Consider the following 26,920-nt stretch of genomic DNA (forward strand, 5'->3'; position numbering starts at 1 on the left):
GAAATACGATGGCGCCAAAAATTACGAAGGAGGGAGAAGAAGAAGAAATACAGGTTGCGCACTTCACAAAGAGTATCCGCCAAATACAAACGTACAAACAAAGAGTGAAAAAGAAAAATTGAAAATTGAAAAGGAAAAAGCTGCGGAAAATCCTAATGAGTGTTGGAACATCGAGAGTGGAGGACAATCCCCAAGAAAATAACAAGCAAAAGTGAGTGGGAGGGAGTTGTCTGAAAGATTTATGTTCTGGAAATTGTTTGAGTAAAATTATGTAATTATGTAAAAAACTTATGTTCAATGTATTGAAATAAATGTGTCCTTTCAGCCACTGAAGAAGAGCCACAATTGGGCTCGAAAGCTTTGGCATAAATTGCTGCTTTTCCTTGGGTGAGCGGGAATTTTCCTCTGACGAACACCGGAAGCCTATAGCAACATAAAAAATCAATACGTCAGAATAAGAAAGGAAATAGTTATAAAAAAAGTTCAAAAAATTTTGGCGCGAAAATTTGAGTAAGTAAAGTTTTGTCTATGCTCATCGTCCGGTCCTGAGAAATTTAAAAAGAAGAAGAAGAAGAAGAAGAATTCTTGCTCATACTTTTAGTTTTTCGTGGTTTTATCGCATTTTCAGGCATTTTCAAGGATTTGTCGCCAAAATTTGATTTACCAAGCACACGTTCTCCATCCCACAAACTGCCCTATGGCTGGAAAAGCCGGAAGGAGAATTAAAAAAAAAGTAACATGATAGTTCATATTTAAATCTAAGATGTCCGTTAGAAAAACAGTAATTTTCCCTCCAAAGTCCTCATCAAGTATATTCCTCGATTACAGGAGCTTCCTGGCGGGTAAATAATCCAAAAAATTATTTAAAGGCGAAAAAAATTAAAGATAAAACAATTTAATTTTCTCGCAGTTGTAAAAAATGCATTTTTTCCTATTAATCCCAGCAAACAAAATTTGCTCAACATTGAGTCAATTTAGATGTGCATAAATGATGAATTCTTGATCAATCTTTTTGATAGACAACAATTGCTCAATCATTGGTCCATCACTAAAAATCAGTGCTGAGCATGCAAAATTGATGAAAGATTGAGTAAAAATGAGCAAAAAATAAAATTCTTTTCTAGACAAAAAATGTATATTATGTACAAAAATGACACGAATTTATGAAAAGCGGTGATTTGATAAATGCAATAAATGTTGCCAGGAGAAATCTGCTTAGAATCTCGTTTCCGCGGCATTGTGGTACTTGCAGACACCATTGCAGTTCACAACAGACCAAATCCAGTCCACGTAGTTGAGAATTTTAGTGTAAATCCCAAATTTATTCCTTTTTCCACACCCATCGCCAAAGCTGGTAATACCATAGATGGTCCACGGGTTGTTGGGTTTCGTGTAGTCTCTGTTGATTTGAATAAATCTCAGAAAATTTCTTTGGATTCTCTGCAAATTACTTTACCTGCAAAGGATTGGTCCACCGCTGTCTCCTGAGCAAGAATCTATTCGTCCTTTTTTGTGTCCTGCACAGAACATATTCTTTGTAATTGTGTAGTCGTAGTAGACATTTTTACACTCTTCATTCGTTATTATTGGAACCTTTTTTTTGAAAAGAAATATCGTTTACGAATGATCTTCAACGTCTAAATTATTTTACTTTCATCGCATTTCATTACCTCAGCTTCATGAAGTACATTCGTTCCAGCATCATCTTGATCTCTCCTCTTACCCCACCCTATAATTGTGCACTGAGCACCCACAGGAAGAAGTTGATGCTTCTCAGGGAGGCAAACAAAGCCAATAAAGGCAGATTGGATCATCTCTCGTGGAAGCTTCAGCATGGCCACGTCGTTGTCAACGGTTTTCTTATCGTACTTTGGATGCTTAATGGCGTACTCCACGCGATATTCCACTTCAGTTCCATCCTTGACTTCTAAATTATGCTCTCCGAGGCGTACGTAGAGTCGCTTTCTGACGCAATGAGCTGCTGTGATAATCCACATGGGTGAGATCAGTGTGCCACCACAGAAAGCTTCCTACATGGGAAATATTAGCCAATAATTGATCAATTATTAATCAATAATTGAACCTCTCTATATGTATCTACTTTGTCTCAATAATTCATCAAAATTCTCTCAAATTCTACTCAATCATAGATTTTATGCTCAGCACTGATTTTTAATGTTTGATTAAAAATTGATCCTCTCGGTACAGACCTATATTGACTCAATAATTGGTCAAACCTTTCAATTATATTCTTAAACACCGACATCAAGATCAGTACTGATTTCAATGGTTGAACAACAATTGATTATTAATAGATCAATTATTAATTAATAATTGATTCTATACGGATCAACTGACTCAATAATTCCCCAATAATCTCTCAACTTTTGATTTATTATTGTCGATTAATTTGATTGATTAATATATACCTACATTGACTCAATAATTGGTCAATAATCTCTCAACTTCCCTCCAATTATTCCTTAATTACATACACAGAAAATAAAAGTTCGTAGCATTGTTCGTCAAATTTCGTGAAAGGTTCGTAACTCCAATGCTTTTACATAGGAAAATTCACCTCCAGGTTCGTATAATGGGGTCTCACTCCCAGGGAGGTTAACCCCATTTTACGAACCTGGAGGTTAATTTTCCTATGTAAATGCATTGGAGTTACGAACTTTTCAAGAAATTTGACGAACAATGCTACGAACTTTTATTTTCTGTGTACTGATCAATATTTGATCAACCAGAGACGTACATTGACTCAATATTGAGGTAAATGATTAATCATTTTTTGGTCTTTCTTTACGGGACGAAATCCTTTTTAATATTATCGTAGAACTATTAGAATTCGTTAAAGATTAATCACAAACTAAACTAAGGTTCTTGAGATTTTATCTAAATAATTCCTTTGATGATTACCTTGAATCTATTGAAGATGGCTACCTGCCATGGCCACTGTCCTCTTCTAGCGGTTCGTCCTCCAATGATTTTCAGCATACGCCAGTAATCCTTTCGTGGTCTAATTGCAGGAATGCCACATTTAAGATTTTGTGGTCTGAATTCAGGATATTCCTCAGTTGGCGTTAACGGACTGACCGAGACTGCATTGAGATCTCGCCTGGACGTGAAGAAAGGATCCAAAGCTAGAGCAGCTGATCGTGCTGGAGGTCTCGCTGGAGTGTGCATTTGGGAAGAAATCCATTCCTGGCAGAAGCTCCCCTCAGTGTAGCAGTACGCCACTTCCCTCAATACTTCATGGCCGCATATCTCTGGGATGCGGCACCTTTTAAAGCGTCTCGTGGTGCATTTGGCGGTACATTTGCTCCACTTGCTCCACTTTGAGTACACCCGACGGTATCGACCCGTGGGCATGTTAATCACAGTTTTCTCACGACCACGTGTCACGATTTTCTTCAGCAGCACATCATCGTCTTCGTCATCATATTCATCCACAATATCCCCCAGCCGCTTCATAAGTCCTTGACTCGCTGAAGATCGAGGGTGATCATGACTATTCCAGAGAATTTCCCCAATCTCTGTGCTATTCCCCTTTCGACCGTGGCGTCGTGATTTTTTGTGATCTCGTTTTCTTTTCACAATTTTCACAAGAAGTTCCTTCTTCGGGATTACTTCACTATCAATTGCAAAATAGTCGCTTTCGTCTGCAATTGGTAGCTGCTGACTATTGCGGGATGAACATCTGGAATTAATTGAGAAGTAGGCAATTAGAGACACATTTTACTCCCTTTGATAATTTTTCCCTGATAAATAAATTGCTGGAAGATCACTAACATACGGGGCATTCTCATCTTATGGCGTTTTTGGCTCACAGCCAGCAAACTTTATGTTGGTTTAGAGAGTAAGAGTGTGAGCTTGTGGAATAAATTGTCTGAGGTTTCATGATCATGTATACCTACATATTTAAATAAAAAAAAGTTATGAACTTTAGAATTTAAAAGAGGAGGGGCCATTATTACAGAAAGCCTAAACGGCCTAAATAAATGATTTCTTATGATCAAGGATCTTCCGGTTTCATTGAGGAATTTAGTTTAGGAAAAACCTTGGAAAACCTCAGTGATAAAAATTAGTTTTGTGCTTAAATACTTAATTATTCATTTTTTCAGAGGAAAATTCTATGAACTATAACTAAAGGAGTTTAGTCGTTGTTATATGGAAAATTTCCTCTTTAGAGGAAAAACTGGGATACAGTTTACCTTGTAGAAGGTCAAAAAAGAATTAAAAAATTGCCAAAGATCTCTCCAAACCTTATGAATTTTGCACGAATAAATAATAATGCAATAAGACACTCACTTGCGGCATTGTCGCTCCTCATAATGCCGCGTATCTCTGCATTTTCTGCGAACTAAGCAGAAACGTTCGCGTTTCTGCCGGCAATATTTGTCACATTGTGACCACGTGGACCATGGTGAGAAGTCTCCACCACCCAAACGCCTCCGGTGACTCCAACGTCGCGATAGCCCAGGTAGTCTCACACCTTCGCGATGGAGATCACGAAGATCATTTTGGTTGTTTGTTGGATCATCATCTGCATAATGTTGTGGAAGTGCCGGATCTGATTCATTGGTGACGTTTTCGTGAAAATTCAAACGTTCAGATTGAATGTTAGATGTCTGGAAAATTAAAGAAAAAACATTATTTGTGTAAAAAAAAAGTTTTTCGTTAAAGAATATTGCTCTCATATAGCAAAATCTATCAAAGTTGTGCTTTTTAAAGCATTGCTAAAGTTGTGCGACCTCGAAATGAATCCATCAATGAAGTAGATTTTATGGGAACACTTGGCAGAGCGATCATCACCGATCGCACACAAAATGACCATCAATGATTTGAGAAAATTGAATTTCATTGCTGGACCATGCGTGACTAAAGTTCTATACTTATTTAAGTATCCCCCATAAAGGCGTCCCGTAAACAATTAACTTGGGCGAGTTACTAACGTGGAGAAATGAATGAAAAATATCCATGGCCCGGAGCCTGGTCATTCAGTGCACGCATTTACACATTTCAATGCATTTTCAATTGAAGGTGTATCTATGTATGTAAATATATAAGAGAATGGTCGCACAAATAGGCAATAAAATTCGCATAAGCTTGCGCCATGCTGTACGAAGTTATTGAATAGGTACAGGAAAAAGTACAGTGGTGTCTCGTACTACATCGTATTCGAGCATTTTTTTCTTTCAGTTAATATTGATGCTTTTTCGCTAGGTCAAAACTTGGAAAATAGTCTGGCAGTTTAAGAACATTGAAAATGAATTAAAAATGGTTTAGGAAACGAAGTTTTTAAAGATTGAATTTAATAACCCTGTGCAATCAACATTTTTATAAAAAAATTTTATGAAATTCTAAAGTTTGAGTATTCTTTTCTATCATTTGTTGACATTTCTTTTCTATCGTCAAATGTTTCTTTTGTAACATTTTCCATTTTTTTTATTTATTTTCTTGAACATTGATTAAAAAAAAAAAACGATTTGGTATTTTTTGTCATTTGACAATTCTTTTTTATTTAATCTGTGACGTTTCTTTTCTAACATTTGACGTTCGTATTAACGTCTGACATTGCTTTTCTTAAGTTTAAGACTTTTGACTGTGTCACATTAAATATTTCATTTCGATTGTTTAAGATTTTTTTTAAATGCATTTTTGCATGAAAAATTTATTTTGACTTCTGAATAAAACGTAAGTTGCCTCTTTTAAGTTGTTTAGACGCCCATAAACTCTCCCTGGCTACGTGCCCGGTAGTTTCAGTTAATTCTCGGCATTATGTGGAAATATTTTAAGATTAACTGAAAATTAAAATCGAACAACAGGAACAACATTATCACGTTACTGCGAGTTAACACTGTAATATATTTATGAAAGAAGAATTGTGTAAAAACTAATATAAACGTTACTTATGATTATTATGCATGCAATATAAGCATTTTTACTTCTTGAAAAAATAGAGAATAAAATATAGGATGGGATAGGTCTGAAGACTTTTAAAAAAATAATTAAAAATGATTAACGAAATATTTCTTAAAAAAAGAGATGATTTAATTTTGTTTTTTTGTGGAATTACTTATTTTGGAATGATCTATGTATATCTCTTTATTAATACATGCCTCTCTCTTAATAATACATGTACGTATGTCTTTGTAGGTATCTAAAATGTAATTTAACAAAAATGTTATGTATACAACATGAATATAAATTTACAAAGTCATGCTCTATTTAACGATTCATGAAATTCTTCCGCGACATTCTAATGAAAAATGTGTCACATTGAAGTGATTAATAAGTTGTTTATTTTGAATTAATGATCGTTTGTTTGGGGTTCAAAAATCATTTTTCTTTTCATAAAAAGCAATTTTTTATGTCAAATTAAATTTTTTTTTCAAAAATATCCTTTATCGATATTTTCAATTCTAAATGGTTGTGTCGGAATTTAGTTAATTTTATTTGCAACATTAATTTGCATCTTGTCTAATGTTTGTTTTCATTTTTAACTTAATTTGCCGTATTTGCTTCCATCTGCTTTTTTAGAGAGTCAAAAAACTTTAGGAAGTACATACAACACATACGGCGATCGTTCAACAAAAGCGATCATCTTGAGTGATTTTTACGATATACTTTCGATTAATATTTGTTGATTAAACGAGACTTGAAATGAGATCGTCTCATTGATTGTTTTACCGCATGAATGAAATAAATTGGATTACTGTTTCATCTTCATTCACTGCAATCATATGTGGTGATCACTGCGGGGGCGATGATCGTGTGTTTGTTTTCTTTTTAGTACTCGTATATGGAAAATATCTGAAGAAAGATTAGGTATATTTTCAGAGACATGAGAAAGTTGTTTAGGGGAACGTGGCCCAAATCGGACCGCCGCCCAATTGCGACCGCCCCTTTTTCTCGTAAATGACGAAATATTATAAAATTAGTTTCACTACATTATGAAAATATTATAGTAAGGTAATGTTAGCGCCTAAAATAAATTAATTTGGTACACAATAGAACTAATAAAAAATCAAAATTCATTTTCAGCACTTGGCCGACATTTTCTGATTTTAGAAACTAAGTTGATATGAGTTTTTTTCCCACTATTATGTCTCATATTACGCCGCGTTTCTGTAGCTTAGAGGGTCTAGTTTATTACTTGATTTACAATTTTTTGAAAGATTTTAGGTATTTTAAGTAATTAAGTGAAAATGTAATACATGCAGAATGGTCTAATTGCGACCCCCAAAATGTTTCAATTCGGACCGTCTATTTCCACCATTCACCACGGTAAAGCAGTCGCGCATGCGTGTAGTGGTGTGGAAGTGTCTCTCTCACACAGACCGCGCTGTGTTTTGATTTCGGGAAAATCAATATTTTTTCACGTTTCTTGAAAGTTTTTTCGCAGTGAAAATGTTCCTACAGCCAAAGGGGAGTGCAGTTAGTGTAATTTACGCATTCCTCAGAAGAATTTTCGTGGATTTTCTGGGAATTACGTCAGTGAGTGCGCAATTGTCGGTGTGTGTGAAAGTGTGTGTAGTCACCTCAAGGGCGAAATGTCAAAACAAATGTGGGGAAGAATGAAAATAAATTCTTGATTTTCCGGCTTTTCCGGGTAATTCATGGCAGTTTCCCTATTTATAGTTGTGATAAATGTGATCTACTAGTGAAAAACCCACAAATTACGGCAAAAAAAGGGGGTCGCATTTAGAACACTCGGGGGGTCGCAATTAGAACACCGTGGTGAAAAAGTGCAATTTTAGCAACTTTTTTTAATTCCATTATTACTCAGAACAGGTAAGAGATAGAATGTTTGCATCTATAGAACAAAGTTAGCCTATTAAATGACCTTTCCAATGGTACCAAACTTGGGAAGATTTAATTCATTTTAATATGACTTTTTTCAATCCTTCTGAAACAGAATTTAGGGGGTCGCAATTGGGCCACGTTCCCCTACATGCCTTGAGCGCACTGTTCTATGCCGAATGATCTGTTGTGTGTTAAATGATCATTAGAATTTGTCGTGTCTCTGCACTTCGATGTAAAATAAATAAATTCGTCTTAGGTAGGTAACATTACATTCCTTCAGATGTTGATCACTTTGGGCCACACCAACGCACAAGGCGAATAATTGTCTCTTTTATTTGGGTTCTCCATTGCAAGCATTATGCCTGTATGTGATCGCGCGAGATCACTCTCAATCGCCCACTTTTACACTCCTCTCTGGCATCAAATGCTATATGCTCTCGTGAATGAATTCCATTGCGAAAATTGTTGATCTTTTTCAAAAATTCATTCAGGATTTGCAAAGTATAGGATTTTTCATTTTCTTCTGATTTACTTTGGCTTAAAGAAAAATCTTCTTAAAAAAAGATCAGCCAGATTTTTAATTTTTAATTTAAACATTCCCAAAACTCCCTTCCTTTACAATTTAAACGTAAAATGAAATTAATTCTCTGGTTGATCATGAAATACAGATAGTCTGCAAATAAAAATAGATGTTCGTCTTTCTTTTCATCAAATATATACTCGCTGGATTGGCGGTGATGTGTTGGATGAATGAATGGAAATCCAAACACGGCGCGGAGTCAATTCCATTTGTTAAATAATGACTAGTAATGCAATGATATTTGATGTGAGAAACTTTCATCATGGGATTTCTTGTCTTCCCTACCTATATATTTTTATCATACTGTGTAAGAGATAACGGATTGTGCGCGCATGAGAAGAGGACGGGGGGAATCAGGAGAATGAAGTTAAATTTAATAAATTGATTGAAAGACCACCTTAAAAAATGACAACTCAATTAATTTCAATTTAGAGTCAGCGTGCTCTCTGTAATTTCTAACCGGTTCCATTTAATATGCTTTGTCAGCAGCAATCAACAAGCAAGTCAACAAAGCGACCGTCTCAGCTTTTTCTTCTGATATGTATACCCCAAAGATGTCACACGTTGAGCATCATTCGTCTTATTATAAGTTATGAATTTTGTATTCATAGGGGTGCAATGGATACATCTAATCAGCTCGTATCCAAAAAAATCGTCTGATCGTATATATAGAACTGACAAATATTGCATTTAGATAGATAAAATTGATTGAGCAAGTTAAAATCAAAGTGTCGCTGGAAAATAAAGTTTCTCATGAAGGAGTAGAAAAACAAATATCGGCGGGCAAGTAGTAGGCCATATAAAACTCCAGGGCTTTCATGGCTACAATATTTTAAGTATTTTTTGTTCCAGTAGCAAAATTGATTCAATATTGTCTCAATGTTAGGTCACATAGATAATCAATTATTGATCAATATTCTTGAAAAAATAATTTCTCAATGGTTGATCAATCTCTAAAAAATAGTATTTTGTATGGAAAATGATTAAGAAGAGATTGACTAGCAGCTGACAAAAATTGTATGATTGACGGATTATTGTGGGATTGAAGAATGGAATAATTTATTTATCAATTTTTGATCAACATGTTTGATTCAATCATAATGAGCATTTTTTGACTCAATCAATTGTTTATTGGGATGTTTTATATCCATAAAGCATAAAGGGCCTCACGATCTAAAAAAAAAAACTTAAGGAAATTGTGGACTTAAATATAAAACATGAAATTGAGTTTAACCTGCTGGCCGCCAAGACCTTGGAGCTTCCTTAGAGCGCCAAGGTGGGGTCGTTGAACGACCCCATGAAGGAAGTCGATTTTCTCATAAACTATAAAACCGGGAACTGTCGGGTCACTACCTTTAGACTCCTTATATAGTCCTCTTGCCCCTTGCATCACAAATTCGCCACCCGGAAACACGCAGAAGAAGATATTAGGGAAAAACATTTTTCACTCATTTTTCACACTTTCTTCCTGAGAAATTTGCCACGAAGTTGACCGCAACTGCTATTTTTTTTCACTACTTCCCCACATTCCCCTCACTTCCCGCACCGTGATAAATGGCAATATTTCTCGAATATTCTTTATTGTTTTGCACATTTATATGCTTCTAATTATGTTTTATGTTGTTTATGTTTCTTATTCGCGATAATTCTGACACTGAGAAGGTAAAGTGAGAAAGTAAACAGAACCCTTCAACCCCCTTCAACCATATGATTTATGATGTGACTAACTTCATTCTAAGAAATTTTCCGCAGCATGGCCGTTACTCCAATTTTTGAATTCCCTTCTTCTACATTTTCCTTAATAACTTTTCTTGTGGTGGACGGATTGAGCTGAAATTTTTACACAACCTCCTCAGATAACCAAAGAACTTATTTCCAAAAGATGGGAATGGTATCTTTTTTATTTATTAAGTTATAGCACGAAGTATAGGGCTGGGGTCGTTCAACGACCCCGCTTGGCGGCCTAGAGGTTAAATGCATTTAAATTCTAAAGTTAATTTCTTTCTGAAAATATACTTTACGCAATCGTAGTGAAGCTGTGTATTTGCCATTAGTGCCATTTATTTGCATTTAGGTCTCGACATGTATGTATGCCAAAAGTTTTTTTTGTCCATCCCATCAGTTTGTTTTACGTGACTTTTTCATGTTTCAGATCATTTACATATGTACCTTAAAATGAAATTCACACTAAGGTAGAGTAATGAATTAGTAGGATATGAACAACACACAGTAAAGTGAGAGAAGATATCATTTAGCCTAGGCGAAATGTTCTCTAAAACCAAAAAAATTCGAAAACGCCATTTGATTTAAATAATTAAAAGAAAACTTTTTTTTAAATGCGAGCAATTTTTAGAAAATGCGTTTAAAGATTTTCACACAATCTGCTATGAGAAAATTCAATGGAAACCTGAAAACGCATTTTACGAAAAGAGCTCATTTTTAATCAATATTTTGTATTAAGAAAAATTAATTATTTTAATTATTTAAATCGAATTGTATAGAATTTGAGCGTTTTCGATTTTGTTTGAGGTTTAACCTCTCTTTTAGTTATTTCTCTTGGGCTACATTAGAGCTATTGAGGCGCTTAAAAATGTTTTAAATGTTCAATGGGCACCCTGTACTTCACATTAGAAAATCAGTCAAAATAATTGTTCTTTAATAGAGCTTTCAATTTAGAATTGTGACGAATGAATAAAAGATTTTATCTTGGCAATTTTAAGTCTTCTTTACACCTTAATTTCTACACAAGATATTTATTAAGAGACGGTGTAGGTAGTGAGATACTTTAGTGCTATAATTACGTTAGCGTGAGTTGCGTTAAGTCTTAAACGTCTTAAAATCCAATTAGCTATATTTAATGATATATGGCTAATGTTAAGGATGCATCAAACGGAAATGTAAAGCATGCAAAAGATATGAAAGTAGTTCAGATTACTTTACAAGAATACCCTATTTTTGTAAAATCATTACATAAGTTAAAAAAAAAACTTAAGAGAGCAATTTCAGAGACTTTCCGGCACCGTGATCGCGTGACGATTAAATGGTATATTGGTGTTCATTATATATTCTATATATATAATACATATTATATACAATAAAAGTGGTTCTATACAAATCATGTTCTGCACTTTTTGTTCACTTCCGCCCACTCATGCCTGGTCATTCAGTCTTAAGAGTGGCGGAGAGTTGCACTGAGATTGATCTTGTTATATGGACCACTCGGTGTACGTTAATTGATTTCTGGTACGCCTAGCGCTGATCTCTATGCCGACCGTATGGACGAAAAGTCTTTCTCCATCGCTGGCTTTTGCGATGAAGTGGTGAAATAGCTCAAGAAATTATAATTTGTTATCTTAATGATTATCACTGCTTTATGTTCTAATATACCGTCTATTTGCAACATTTTCTCCATACTGCCACTCAAAAGACATTAAAAGGATGGGTTTTTGAGTTTGCAGCTCTCTGGGGCAGTTGCATATTAAGAAAAGAGTTTATTTTGAGCGGCTTATTGAGGAAAAATGAGGAAATACAACTCTGTGAAGTTGCTGAAAGCGAAATCTCCAAGAAACTAAGAGAAATCACCATCACGAGTCGTGATAGGTTCTGTTCTCTCTAAAGAGTATAATTTAAACGACTTCAAAGTTGGCAGATTTAAAGGCCATTGACTTTGCAAATCAGTTTTTTTTTTTTTTAATAAATTTTTAAATGTATGGGTGAATCAATGATAATAAAGAGACATGCAAATATCATGAGAAATGATACCAAGTCGTAGCCAAAATTTGTTTTAAAATTATTGTGAGGCATTGCCAAAGATTCAAGAAAAGTGCGGTCACTTCTCGGAAAAGAACTAAACTAAAACTAAATTTGATTACAACTTATGGTCATTTCCAATGAAAAAAAAGTCTTTTCTATTCTAATTCATTACATATCCAGTTTCTTCTAAAAATCAATTAAGAAGCTTTTTCTAGTTCTCTAAGATGAAGACATTTGAGAGGCTTTGCATCAACATTGACCTAATTATTTTTCATCAATAAAATACATGAGTTGTGAGAAGAGCAATATCGGGTCAAAATCAATCAACAAGTGCCAATTTTATACAGCTTAATTTACTAACGCACATTGAACTCTTTTTATTTTAATTTCGTCAATTGCCTCAGATTGAGCGGATTGAGTAGTTAAGTAGAATCGTACATTCGATATTTTTCTAAATTAGTTTTTGAGTATTTTACGTTTTTGAATGTAATTTTGAATTTAAATTTTTCAGGAAATCTTCTTCTGAATGAAGGTAAGAAATCATTAGGGGAGGACGGCGTAATTCAGACCACTTTATTTTTTTTAATCCACTACTACTTAAAATCGGTAAAGCTTATTATGTAAAAAAAATTAAATTACGTAGAATTGATTAAGATTTATGCAATTAACTTAATTAACCTCGTTCCATCCCATTATTTAAATTTCCTCGTATTTTCCTTCAATTTTTGGAGGTCCGAAATAGGCGCCTCCCCCCTACAATTAATAATCCAAAAAATTTTGCAGAAAATAAGATTTTTTTTTAACATACCTGATTGTCTTTTCTGGGTGTTGCAAAGTGAGGAAGAAGAAGAATCAAAAGGACTATCTTCGAGATAATCCTATCCATTATGGTTTTTGTCTGTGTACTAATCGTTGGCCACGCTTGTCACCTTATCACTCAAATCCACCAAAGAATTAACATATTATGACTTCGTGTGGCTCTCACTGAATCACATCTGTGGGCGTTAATTGAGCGCCGCACAATTGCAAATTAATGTTGCACATCGCACCAATGGCGTCGGATCAACATTCATCGCAAATTTATTGCATATGGGTTTAAAAGAGCACTTTTTTACACATGTAAGTTTTAAAGCAAAATTTGGGTTGATTGATGGGGTTTTTTTGCGAGTCTGTTGCGTCTCTTATCGATCGATAAATTCACATATTAGACACTCAAAATTGCTTTTGACCGTTGGCTCTCCTTTCCATGCCTGTGAATACGATAGCAATTTTAGATTCCCTCAGCCTCTGTCTCATGCCAAATGATCACTCTATGAGTTTTTGATGTCTCTCTCGCGAGTTTGCCCGCAGTGAACAATTTACGATGTGGGTGGAATACTCAATTGGCGCCAAACACAATTGCACCCAAGCCGACATATGAAAATTTACAGCATAAAAACCTTTGATCATGTGATTCAAATTATATCCCAATGGACACAATCACGCCCCACAGGAATCTCAAAGTATCTCAATAAAAAGTATCAAAATATATCCTTGTTAAAAATTCCTTGAAAACTCATTGAGTTTCGGTGATGGAAGAGCACGTGAGAGTGAATAGGCCTCAAAATTATCATTAAACATTTCATATGGTCTTGCGATAGTCTTTATCTTATTATAGTAGGTGTGCGAATCACACTTACACCTTTACAAATTACTTTATTTATTTTTGGGTGTGCTCATAATTAATTATGCTTATGCTGCTGAAATGCAGTCTACTTTTTTGTCTTTCTCAATGCCACACGTTAATCAATGAAACTTTCTTTTTCTCTATACCTCCAATCAAGTTTGAAAGAATCTGAATTTTTTCTTTACGTTCGAAATGTGTAAGATAGTAATGATAAAAAAAGTCATTCAAAGTAAGTAAATTGCATGATTATTTAAGATCTCTTGAATATGAAAATTTGGTGTGTGGTGCGTGTTCTCATTTAGGTTTGTTTGCATATCCAACTTGGTTGCAGATAAGAAAACAAAAGAAGTCTTTGTTAAATTTTCTTTTGAGAAGAAAAGGTAAACTGAGGATCAATGATAAAAAATAGTATATTAAAATTTATTTTTAAGAAAAGTTTAATGAAAAATTGATGAAAAATATGTGATTTAATTGCGAAAAATGAAAGAAAATCGCGAGAAAATAGTTTAATTTCGGAAGGGTTTGCTGTTGAACTGATGGAGTTAACCCTTTGGGGGTTTTTAGACATCTAATTAAAAAAACTGACAATTCTTCCACGGGAAAATTGCTAGAATGTTGTGGCTCAAAACGTGTTAAACACAAGGATATATGGTAAAAATTGCAAGAAATAGTCTAATAAAATTCGTAAGTACAAGAAACATTGCAATTATTGCGATAAAATTGCCAGAAGTGCAAGAAAAATTACAATGTTTGCAATAGAATCAAAGGTAAAAAAAAACATTTAAAATATTAATAAAATTGAGAGACGTAGATTAAATGTAACGAGAAGTGTAATAAAATTACGAGATCAATAAAAAGATTAAGAGAACAATTAATAGGTGGAGAAGTGCTCGAATTTTTACAAAATTGAGGAAAATGCAATAAAAAGTTATTCAAGTTTCATATATAAAATTGATGAAAAGGCTATAAAAATTAACAAAACAGAATAAATATTTTACCCCTTTCAGGTCCATTGGGTCATACGCTGACCCAAAGACTCGATTTTGAAAATATTTCATTTTGTGTATTTATTTTTTAAATATTGAATCCAAATCAGTACAAGACTATGCTTGTATGACTACAAAAGAACATCCCCAGGGACTCATAGGACCAGGAAGGACGAAAAACCGAAAATTTTTGAGTTGGGACTTTTTGCCAAACATGTCTTATTTGAGCTGAAAAGAACCCACAAAAATTATTTTTAGTACAATCAGCTCGTTAGATTTATCGTGGACCTGAAAGGGTTAAAAGACTATAAAAAGCGTTAAGAATACAAAAATGAGAGAAAATTAAGAATATTACAATATGCTCAAAGGGTTAACTTTTCATTTGAAACCTTTAATAGTTATTGAATTAATTTTTTTTGAATTTTCTTATGATAATTTTCTCAACTTTTTTTTCAATATGCTTCAAAAGTTCCCAAATTAATGCAAACAATTCAAAGAAACACACCTTGCAAATTTTCTTTAGTTGATTACTTTTCACATTAGGTTTAACCTTGTGTGAGAAGAGTAATTTTCACTGCACTTTTACAGTGCGGTTTTGCAATTTTTACCCAAATAAGGACACGCATGAAAGTCCAGTCGTTTTTGGGGTCACATGGAAACGAAGATGTGCCTCGCATTCACAGCATTTGTCCTTCAACATTAAAAAAAAAGAATCACATGCTAATGTAGACATGAGTAATGTTTTCTAAATGGTGGTGTAATTAAAATTTTTGCCTCTAGAATTTTTGTTATACTGTCTGCGTATAATTTACAACGCCCCCGAGGAGAAGGTATTTAGTATACCTTCCCTCCTTTTTTATGAATGAAATTGCTATATAGAAAACTATTTACACGGAGGAATTTTTCATGTTATTACCCATGCGATAAACAACTTTTCAGCTGTCCGCATCTAAACATCACGGGAATGTACTTGACGAGAGAGAGAGAAGATTTCACATTCTGACGAGAGATTATCTTGTGAGATATTGGGGCTTTTTGGTATGGAACATTTGGCATGCATGTAGGTTTGTCTTATTGTTGCGGCTTCTGTATGAGATGAGAATAAGAAATTTACCGGCCAACCGAGGCCAATTGAAAAATGACCATCTTTGGCGGTGTCTGATCCGTGATATTCGCACACAAGACGTGCCTGAAAAATAATTCTCAGAGTGCACGATGTGCTGTGTAGATGTAGCAGTGATGTAGAATATGGTAATTCTGGAGCGCAAATTCCAAGTAAATATACACACGGCTGTCTTCAGGGATCTTTTCGTCACTGTGAGGAATGTGAAAATAAAATATTTGCCAAAATACAGTTAATCATTTTCTTACGTAATTACAAAGTTCTACATTCCTTTCCCGGCGTACTTCGCGACATATTATCTAAACGTAAATCTTTGCTCGTAGTCTTCATTGTCAGTTATAAAATGTTTAGTGATGTTTTAAAAAATATGTTTTTTTTTTTGAAAAAAGGGTTTTAACAGAAAAAAAGACATTTCGATTTATTTTTTAAAATAAACAAGAAAGGTTTTAATTTTTATTAATCGTGTATTAGATAGTTCTTACAATAAAATAAAAAAAAATAAAATTCAGTAGGTATTGAATGATTCGAGAAAGAATTAAAATTTATTGGTCTTTAGTCAAAAAAAATATTTTTTGCTACATCAATATCTTAATTTTTAGTCATAAAGAATAAAAGATTTTAAAGATTTTAAAATTTTAGTTACAGATTAAAAAGCTGAAGTCGAAAAAGTACTAAACTCAAGCCTAAAAAGTACTAATCTAAGCCTATTAAGTGCTTAATTCAATCCTAAAAGTAATGAATTCAAACCAAAAAACTATTTCGTTTTTAATTTCAAATAAAGCTAATCTTGAGGAGAAACAGCTTAAAAAGTATACTTAAGCTTAAGCCTAAAAAGTACTATATTTAAGCCTAAGACAGAGACACCTTTAAACATGCGGTCTTTTTTTTATCACGATGTTTCTTCTGCAAATGCTCTCATAGGGCATTTTTCAGTCAAAACGTCTTTTTGGCCTTTCCAAATACGTTAACTCTTAACGTATTTTCAATTTGGAAACTATTAATTAAATGAATTTAAAATTAATAAAATAAATTTTTTCATGATTGGGTCATAGTCCTAATGAACCTGAAAGGGTTAAATTTTAATTTTAGCATGAAGGCTCAGGTTAAATTGTAAATTAAATTTTCTAGATATTTTAGACTCAGCAGATTACCCTTGGCAGGAGTTCACTAACATTTAGAGTAATTTTATACCATTCGTATCTTATTTGCAAAATCTCCAAGTCATGACTATCGTATGGCATGATATAGATGTATTTCTTTAAAATAGCTTCATGTGTATTTTGCATGGGGGGACAAGCACATAAGACTTGATAAGCCTATTTGGGATTTCTACAACATTGTACGTTATCAATATCCCCTATTGACACTTTGTCAAAAGAAAAATTTAATAATTTACTTTAATCACTGAGAAAATACCGCAAATTAATTATAATTTCCACGAAATTAATTTTTAATTACATACATACATAAGATCTTTCCGTTTGAGCGCATTTAGCGCTGTGGTTTTTCTTGGAAATTGTAAGTGGTGACTTTTATTAAATTTAGCCACACTAATGGCATTGTTAGTGTTAGAGCATGAGGAGTTATTTTTCCTTGCAATAAGAAGAAAATAGCGGTATACATATATTATTTTTAGTCACTCTGCACTTTGGTTCACGTATCACAAGATACACAGAAAATCAAAAATGTTGAATCTCTGAGGTTTCACATGAGAATCACCTACGGAATAGTAGATTCTACCACACACCTTATCCCTTATCAGTGTTAATTCTAATCACGACTGAAGAAGAGAAATGGAAATAAAAGAAGTTGATGTGGGAATTTCATTCGATTGCGCGGGCTTTGGAGAGACTTTGCGTGTGTAGCTTGTTGCTCGACCGTCTCAGTACTGAAGAGATCTCATCGTTCCGCAAAACCCACAGCCAGACATTTGAGGCTCCCACCACTCGCGAGCACACGCGGAAAGCAAAACGCCTTCCACACGCGCTCTGAGAGTGCTTCCCATGTGGCGGGTGATGAGGCATGCGGGGAAACGCAGTGCCATTTCCCTCTCAAAGATTGAGAACATATTTTCTTGCCATCAAAGATTTTATTTTAGGGGTTTTCGGAACACGCGAATTAATCACTGTAGGGTTGCTTCCATACTATTCAAAATTATGCCACATGGCTACTGGTGAGCCGCGGGACTCAATCATCGATTGCCAGTGCTCCAATTTTGCACAGCTTCCTTGCGAACCCATTATGAGTGTCCCAAGAACAATTTTCTTGCCCATCTTGCTTTTGGTGGCAACAGAGATCTGCGGAAAAAAATAAGAAAAAGAAATTCAGCTTAATGGGTTTATCGCCTTAAAAATATTAAGATTATTTTTAAATGTTTCATGATGAATATTTTAATTTTTTTGACGAATAATCTGAATATTTCCATTCACATAAACATTTCTGGCTAAAAACTGAATAAAAACGAATTTAGTACTTTTTTGATTTTTGCTCTTCAATCTGAGCATTTTTAGGAGTAAAACCTTTTTTGAAATAATTATAATATTTTTTTGGTTGGAATTTAGCATTTTTTGTTTTGAAATTAGCATTTTTTTGTTTGAGTTTATCTATTTTACGACTAGAATTTAGTACTTTTAAAGGCTGCTGCTCTTCAATCGGAGCATCTTTATACATACTTAAAATCGAATAACGTTTTTGACTTAAATTTAATACGTTTTGGGTTTGAATTTAGCAATTTTACGCTTTGAATTTAGTACTTTTTAGGTTTTTACTCTTCAATCTGAGTCTATTTAAGACTGAAATCCAAATAACTTTCTTAGCATAAATCTAGCATTTGATGGCTTCAATTTAATACTTTTTAGCTTTTTAAGACTTTTTTTTAGAACGTACATATAACCGACCGTTTTTCATTTATCACAAATATTTCAAAACTTTCTGAAAATTTCAATATTTTTCAGTGAAACTTTGCTGCCACATCTCATCTCATCATTATAATTCTTTCTGAACTCGAATGGTGAGTGATCGTTATTCAGTACTGACCTTAATGGAAATGTGATCGAGATCTGAGACGTTATTGAGTGGAATGCGAATGGTGGAATCATTTGGGTTCCATCGAGTAGAGAGCGATGGAAGAAATGGATCACTGCGCCACGTGCTGGATAGAATATCCCTCTCGAAGATGGACATTTTCACGTAGATCGTACCCGCAATATTTTCAAATTCCTCCTTAACTTTGATTGCACAGCGCATTTTTGCAATGGTTATCATGAAGGACATCCCAGTGTGGGTGACTTTCTCCTTGCGCGTAACATTTCGCATTTTACGTTTTACTTCACTGAAGCTCCATGGTTTAGAAGACGTAGAGCGACTCTCTGAGGTCTGAGACACAGTGTCGTCTGCCAGTTCAATGGGGTCGTGTAGCTCAAGAATTACTTCAACTTGTCCTTTGGTGCTGGAGTTGATCTAAAAATAGAATTTTAAATTAAGTAGAAGTGTGATTAACTTTTACTTTTATATTATTATTTCTCGTTGTTTTATCTCTATTTAATTACTTTTTTTTTAAATTCGATTAGATGGTTAAAAGATATTTAACCAATTTAACTTATGATAGTTAAAATTAAAAAAATATTCATTCAGTATGTAAAACTTCTTGACAAACTACATAAGGGCGCATATTTACTTGTGATTCAATATCAAATATCTGAAAACATCTTCTTAAACACCATGTCTCGTGGTTTTTGTATGGCTTTTTGACTCCAGAAATAGCAATTATAGAAGAAAATACAAGAAACATTCCCCGTATCCATCATAAAAGCCATGTTGGATGTGTGCTCATGAAAACATTTCTTTGCATGTTAATGCATTTTTTTTATTGTGCGCTTCTGAGGGAGGAAGGAGCCATCAATTTTGCTTGTCTCGAAGGGGAAGAAAAAGCATGAATTTCATGAGTGTATGAGTGTAGCGTTTCTTGAACGGATGATTGTTAGATGACAAATTTGGGATTGTCTTTGGTCCCTCTTAATTTATCTAAATTTCATGACTTTTACGTTAAGATTTCTGTTTTAGAACAATTTTCACAATTTTTCTTTACAAAAAAAAAAACGTTACAGATTGAAAGATTTTTTTTTTGAAAAAGTAGGCAATTTTTGAGAAACAAAGTTTATTAATTTAATTTATTCAATGAATTTTAATAGATTTTTAAAATTTAGAGTCAAAATATGAAAAAAAAAGTTTTTCTTAAAAATTCAGTCGGCTTAGGTTTTTTTAAGGTTAAAAAATATTTTTAAAACAAAATATATTTTTTAAAAAAATTAAAAGAGAACTTTTAACTGATTAAAAAAAATTAAACGTAAGAAAAGTAAAGCGTCAGACGTTAAAACAAACTTGAAACGTATGAGAAGAAGTGTTTGTTAAAAATGAAGAAATGAACGTCAAATATGTTAAAATTAGAAAAATAAATGTCAAACGTTAGAAAAGGAATGTCAAAAATTGAAAGAAAAAGTTCAACCGTTAAAAACTGCACATATACATTATATTAATAAATTAATACTTACTGAATTGGTTATTGTGCTACTTGTTGGCGTCACTGTAATATCTTTAAGTGGTAACCAAAATTCATCTGAATAATAAATTCCTGTTTTTGTGTTTTCATTGAAAATTTTTGGATCTAGAAAGTATGTGACTGATCCAATATTTCTTCTTGATTCACTTTTGGTTAATTTAAGAATTTCTCCACTAGAGATTTCTTCTTCAGGTTGAGGTACTGCAGATTTGTTGATGTCTTTAAGGAGAAGGCTTCCTTTTCGTCTAATTGATCGGTATGCTTGTCGCATCCCAGCTCCAAAGGTGGCATTTGGTGGAAGTTCCAATAAAGCAAATACAGTGAGGACTACAAAATGCCCCTTAAATAGCTTCTGAGGTAGGGTTTGTTCATTTGTGGGATTCTTCGGACGCTTTATTGAACTCTTCGTAGAGCTGCCCATGGGGAATTTGAAGATTTCATTAAATTGCGGCCATGAAGATGTCTCAATGGGTGAATTGTAGCGAAGTGTCCCAGGAAAGAGTTTAACCTGTAGGGTTTAAAATTATTTTAGAGAAATCAATTTTAGGAGCCATAAATGTTTTTTTTTTACCGCGAATACCACGTACCATTACCATGTAGCCTTCAACAGACTTTAGGCCAAAGGTTGCGGGTAAATGACGAGCACCAATGAGATGTACGCAAAGTTCGGGTATAGTTGATGCAACATTTTGACTTCCACTTTCCTGTGTTGTAGGAACATTCCCAGGTACTAGATTCATTTTAAATCCAACTACAGGTTCCAATTTCTCAAAGACTTTACGACTAGATCGGCCACCATCTGATGCTCCAAGGAGGTTTTTAATCTTTCCAAATGGCAGTGACATTGTTAGTTTTTCTTCGATATTCACAACACCAATTTCATACAGCAATTTGTAGTCCTACTAATCGATCACAGGTGTAATTTTCACTTCAAACAATGCAAAGAAATAATTATTTAATTTTTATCGAGACAAATTTGGCTTAAACTCTTGTGAGGAATGTTTTTGTAATTTTACAAGCACACCTCAAATGGAGACGTTTTATGATTCAATGGAATTTTAATTAGTTGTAGGTGACGCAGTGTCTATTAGCACAATTCACAAAAAAACCAACACTGCTTCCTTAGCGCAGAAATTGAGATGCTGGAGAACCAGTTGAAAAATGATTTAATGTATGGCTGTTTTGGCGGACAAACACGACGAACATCATGAAGCTATAATGGACCCAACAGCACTGGGCTAACTTGGTATATGGATGTTCTCACTGCTGAGCCAGTTCAGAAATAATTTCTCGCAAGGTGATTCATAGCTCTTATCTTCTTCAAAGTGCGATAAGAGTGACAATACTTCAACGAAGCACGAAATGCACTGGCTATATGGTGTCACCCTGTGCCACACAATTCAGTGAACAATTTTACACTTGAGGATTAATTAGGACGTCAACTGGTGGACACAATGCCTCCACAAGCAATCAATTGAGAAACTCGTGAGATGGATATGAATTGTGATGGCACGTCTCCCGTATCTTTTGCGCAACTAACACAAAATTCTGTTTGATATATCATAATGTTGTATGTACTCTTTTCTGTCAAAAAATTTATCACTCAGTGGTTGCGTCTTATCAAAGGAAAAGGCGCAGCGGCGGTGATAAGATAAGGTGCATATGTTATGCAGATTCCTAAGAAAGTGTAATATCGGCGTTCAAATCTCCCGCCGATATTCGATTCGGCGCGCTTCCCCCAGACGCGCGCATCTTCCGGGAACGGGAGATTTCCAACCCCCTGACGGTATAAATAACGATCACCGAACCATTGCTACTTCACTTGAATTTCTCTCTCACTGACCTTTGTAAATTTCGTGAATTTTAAATAAATTGAATTAGAAGTTAAAGCCAAAGTAGAAGCCTAAATCTTTTATTGTGCGAACCTTCCAACGGCGACGAGGCTCCAATTATTGTATTAATTACAAATCATCTTCTAAAAAGGTAACGACACAACAACTGGCGACGAGGCTCCAATTATTGTATTAATTACAAATCATCTTCTAAAAAGGTAACGACACAACAACTGGCAGACGAGGATGTCCACCGCTACTCTAGAGACTATTCTGGGACAAATGGTCACGATGCTAGAGGAGCTAAAGAACCAGCGTGACACGAAGGCTTCTACATCTTCTGAAGTGGCACTGGAGGCACTTTCACGCAGCATTCAGATGTTCTCCTACGATCCAGACCAGAGCTTGACATTTGGTGCGTGGTTTCAACGCTACGCCTCAACATTCCTCGAGGACGGCAGGAATCTGGATGACGCTGCGAGAGTTCGGCTATTGCTCAGGCGTCTCGACGCACCCTCATACGAGCGATATGCCAATCACATCCTGCCACGAATCCCCTCAGAACAATCATTTGCGGCGACTGTGGAGACGCTCAAGAAACTCTTCGGGCGCGGAGAATCGCTATTCTGCATCCGCAGAAAGTGCTTGCAGTTAGTGATTCGTGACGATGATGACCTTGCCACTCATGTCGGCGTCGTCAATCGTCACTGCGAGGATTTCCGGCTGCAGGAATGCACGCCGGACCATTTCAAGGCACTGATGTTCGTCCTCAGCCTACAGAGCGACAGATATATTCTCGTGCGTGAGCAGCTGCTGACGAAGCTGGAGACGGAACCCGCAGGGACGATCAATTTGGAGTTCATGTTGGAAGAAGCTAAACGGCTGATGAACGTGAAGAATGACTCCAAAGTCGACATTCCACCAGCATTCATTGGAGCAGTCCGCAAAAATGGCAATCCCCGAAAAGAGCGTCCTCCAAGTCCATGCTTTTTGTGCGGAGCAATGCATTTTGTGGCTGAGTGCACCTACAAAGAGTCGAAATGTATTGATTGCGGCAAAATTGGACACAAGACAGGCTATTGTCCACCCAACCGGGATGACCAACGGCATCCGGAGGGGTCAGTGAGTTCAGACAAAAAGAAATTCTCCAAGAACAACCAACGGAAGTTCGATGCACGAGCAAACGCAATTTTTTCTACTCACCAAGTCGATAGAAAATTTCTCGTGCCTCTCATCAACGGGTCACCAATGGAGTTCCAATATGACTGCGCAGCCGACATGTCCATGATCTCACACGAGTCATGGGAAATCCTTGGAAAACCCCGTCTCAGCCCAGCTTCCATCACTGTGCGCGATGCTCAATCAAATCCCATTCCCATAGATGGAGAAATTGAATGTCGTGTGAGTCTCATCAACAAAGAGATTGTGGGCAGATGTCTTGTCTCCCCGGCAACCAAATCAAATCTCTTTGGCATCGAATGGATCGATTCTCTTGGGTTGTGGGATGTGCCACCCAGCGCATTCTGCAAGGCCATGAAGCGCGACATTGACACATCATCAGCTGTCAGGGATTCTCAGCAATCCATCCCCGTCGTGGTCAGCTCCGAGGAAATTCTGTGCACCAAAGCCACAGACAACATCCAGCTGAAGGCCAATATATCCCCAGTGGCATACCACATCGCATCCGTGATTGATGAGGAACAATCATCCGGCATATCCTCACCCATAGATCACTCAAGGCTGATCTCATCCAATCGCAAGCAACATCAAGATGACGCTATCATCGCCAGCATTACCGCAGATGCTCTCCAAGACGACACTGTGGTGAATAATGCAGCATCACAACTTCCCGTGAGCTTCAAGTCAATCCGAAGAGCAACGCAATCGTCTGCAATCTTTCAGGAAGTCTCACGTTACATCTCTGGTGGCTGGCCATCATCCACAAAAGCCATCAAGTCAAGGGAAGTTGCAAAATTTTTTCATGTACGTGACTCTCTTTCGCTGATCAAAGGTTGTGTCTTTTTCAGGGACAGACTGGCAATTCCAGAGAGCTTCCGGCACAAAATCCTCCAGCAGCTCCACAAATCTCATCCTGGCATATCACGGATGAAGTCATTGGCTCGAGGATACATTTATTGGCCAGGTTTAGGCAAGGCCATTGAGTCAATAGTCCGGAACTGCACAGATTGCGCTCTCGCCAGCAAGTCCCCTGTCAAAGCACACCTTTGCCGACATTCATCGCGTCACGTGGAACCTACACGCATGAATACAGAGAGGGAGGATGAATACAAGAGACGTCACGGTGCCAAGAAACACTCCTTCAGGAAGGGGGAGGAGGTATTCGCAAAGAAGTACTCACCCGATGGGAAACTCAGCTGGACTCAAGGTATCGTCGTAGAACGTCGTGGGTTCGTCCAATACAACGTACGGCTCGCAAATGGCAACCTTATACGTGCACACGTCAGTCAGCTGATGCTCAGGTACACTGGCACACCTGAAGCACGCCCACGTCACCATTCTTTGCAAAACACCGACTCTATGGCTCCCTCTGGCATGTTTCTTCCACTACAAATTGGCACTACACACACTTCACCACCACCTGGACCATCAAATCCCTCTGTAGCAGGAAATCCAGCCCAGGAAACTCCAATTGTGTTGGGAAGTTCCGACGAGATTGTGGATTTGACAGAACAACAGATTCCACAATGGTTCCCACCAAGAAGTTCCACAAATTCCACACGGTACGTCTACACCCGAGACACCAACCACACCGGTGCCTCACTCAACAGCCCGATCACCAATAGGACCGATGGGCCTTGAAGGATGTCGTGCCAACTCCTTCGAAGGGGGGAGGTGTAATATCGGCGTTCAAATCTCCCGCCGATATTCGATTCGGCGCGCTTCCCCCAGACGCGCGCATCTTCCGGGAACGGGAGATTTCCAACCCCCTGACGGTATAAATAACGATCACCGAACCATTGCTACTTCACTTGAATTTCTCTCTCACTGACCTTTGTAAATTTCGTGAATTTTAAATAAATTGAATTAGAAGTTAAAGCCAAAGTAGAAGCCTAAATCTTTTATTGTGCGAACCTTCCAACGGCGACGAGGCTCCAATTATTGTATTAATTACAAATCATCTTCTAAAAAGGTAACGACACAACAGAAAGATATATCAGATAAATAGATATAGAAGTTTAATTGATTTTACTAGTCTTTATCTTTCCTTGTGTATGATATATAGACACAATAAAAATAATTTTAAAAATTTTGCTACTAAAGTACTCGCAATTATTATTTTACTGGAAAAGTTTTTTTTTAAGTAAAGCCGGTAAATTTTCCGAATTTTAAAGGAGCTGAATGTTTAATGTTGTAGGAGTATTAATTGTGGTTCATAGGTTGCATTTAATGCTGTACAGGATGCCCCAGCAGAGATTTGCAGGATTTTGTAATTTTCCACAGAGTTATGTAAAAAAAAATCAAAAAATTTTCTATTCGTGAGAAAAATTTTCTATTCGTGAGAATCATTTTCCGTTATTTAGCAGTGTTCCAGGAATGTCTAATGTGGTTCATAGGTTGCATTTAATGCTGTACAGGATGCCCCAGCAGAGATTTGCAGGATTTTGTAATTTTCCACAGAGTTATGTAAAAAAAAATCAAAATATTTTCTATTCGTGAGAAAAATTTTCTATTCGTGAGAATCATTTTCCGTTATTTAGCAGTGTTCCAGGAATGTCTAATGTGGTTCATAGGTTGCATTTAATGCTGTACAGGATGCCCCAGCAGAGATTTGCAGGATTTTGTAATTTTCCACAGAGTTATGTAAAAAAAAATCAAAAAATTTTCTATTCGTGAGAAAAATTTTCTATTCGTGAGAATCATTTTCCGTTATTTAGCAGTGTTCCAGGAATGTCTAATGTGGTTCATAGGTTGCATTTAATGCTGTACAGGATGCCCCAGCAGAGATTTGCAGGATTTTGTAATTTTCCACAGAGTTATGTAAAAAAAAATCAAAATATTTTCTATTCGTGAGAAAAATTTTCTATTCGTGAGAATCATTTTCCGTTATTTAGCAGTGTTCCAGGAATGTCTAATGTGGTTCATAGGTTGCATTTAATGCTGTACAGGATGCCCCAGCAGAGATTTGCAGGATTTTGTAATTTTCCACAGAGTTATGTAAAAAAAAATCAAAAAATTTTCTATTCGTGAGAAAAATTTTCTATTCCTGAGAATCATTTTCCGTTATTTAGCAGTGTTCCAGGAATGTCTAATGTGGTTCATAGGTTGCATTTAATGTTATACAGGATGTCCCAGCAGAGATTTGTAGGATTTTGTAATTTTCCACAGAGTTATGCAAAAAAAATCAAAAAATTTTCTATTCGTAAGAAAAATTTTCTATTCGTGAGAAAAATTTTCTATTCGTGAGAATCATTTTCCGTTATTTAGCAGTGTTCCAGGAATGTCTAATGTGGTTCATAGGTTACATTTTATGTTGTACAGGATGCCCCAGCAGAGATTTGCAGGATTTTGTAATTTTCCACAGAGTTATGTAAAAAAAAATCAAAAAATTTTCTATTCGTGAGAATCATTTTCCGTTATTTAGCAGTGTT

The 26,920-nt window shown here is 35.7% G+C and overlaps 2 protein-coding genes across 10 annotated transcripts; both read right to left on the reverse strand.

Annotated features, from left to right (window-relative positions):
* Positions 1 to 879: 879 nt before the first annotated feature.
* LOC129792607 (serine proteinase stubble-like) lies at positions 880 to 17,906 on the reverse strand. Of its 9 annotated transcripts, XM_055831833.1 has the most exons (8): positions 17,387 to 17,906; positions 15,912 to 16,112; positions 12,954 to 13,395; positions 4,315 to 4,634; positions 2,923 to 3,703; positions 1,671 to 2,030; positions 1,457 to 1,593; positions 880 to 1,399 (listed from the first exon to the last, which is right to left on the reverse strand). In XM_055831833.1, exons 3-8 carry the CDS (start codon positions 13,029 to 13,031, stop codon positions 1,216 to 1,218), a joined length of 1,860 nt encoding a protein of 619 aa, XP_055687808.1. In that variant the 5' UTR covers positions 13,032 to 13,395; positions 15,912 to 16,112; positions 17,387 to 17,906; the 3' UTR covers positions 880 to 1,215. The 9 variants fall into 9 exon arrangements, with proteins under 9 accessions (XP_055687808.1, XP_055687805.1, XP_055687811.1 ...); XM_055831830.1 differs by lacking the exon at positions 15,912 to 16,112 and having other exon boundaries at positions 17,668 to 17,906; XM_055831836.1 differs by lacking the exon at positions 15,912 to 16,112 and having other exon boundaries at positions 17,644 to 17,906.
* Positions 17,907 to 17,989: 83 nt separating this feature from the next.
* On the reverse strand, positions 17,990 to 21,973 carry LOC129792638 (uncharacterized). Its single transcript, XM_055831929.1, has 4 exons — positions 21,066 to 21,973; positions 20,471 to 20,986; positions 18,957 to 19,379; positions 17,990 to 18,217 (listed from the first exon to the last, which is right to left on the reverse strand). Exons 1-4 carry the CDS (start codon positions 21,321 to 21,323, stop codon positions 18,065 to 18,067), a joined length of 1,350 nt encoding a protein of 449 aa, XP_055687904.1. The 5' UTR covers positions 21,324 to 21,973; the 3' UTR covers positions 17,990 to 18,064.
* Between the last annotated feature and the right edge of the window lie 4,947 nt (positions 21,974 to 26,920).

This window comes from Lutzomyia longipalpis, chromosome 3 (genome assembly GCF_024334085.1).
Source record: "Lutzomyia longipalpis isolate SR_M1_2022 chromosome 3, ASM2433408v1".
Classification (NCBI taxonomy): domain Eukaryota; kingdom Metazoa; phylum Arthropoda; class Insecta; order Diptera; family Psychodidae; genus Lutzomyia; species Lutzomyia longipalpis.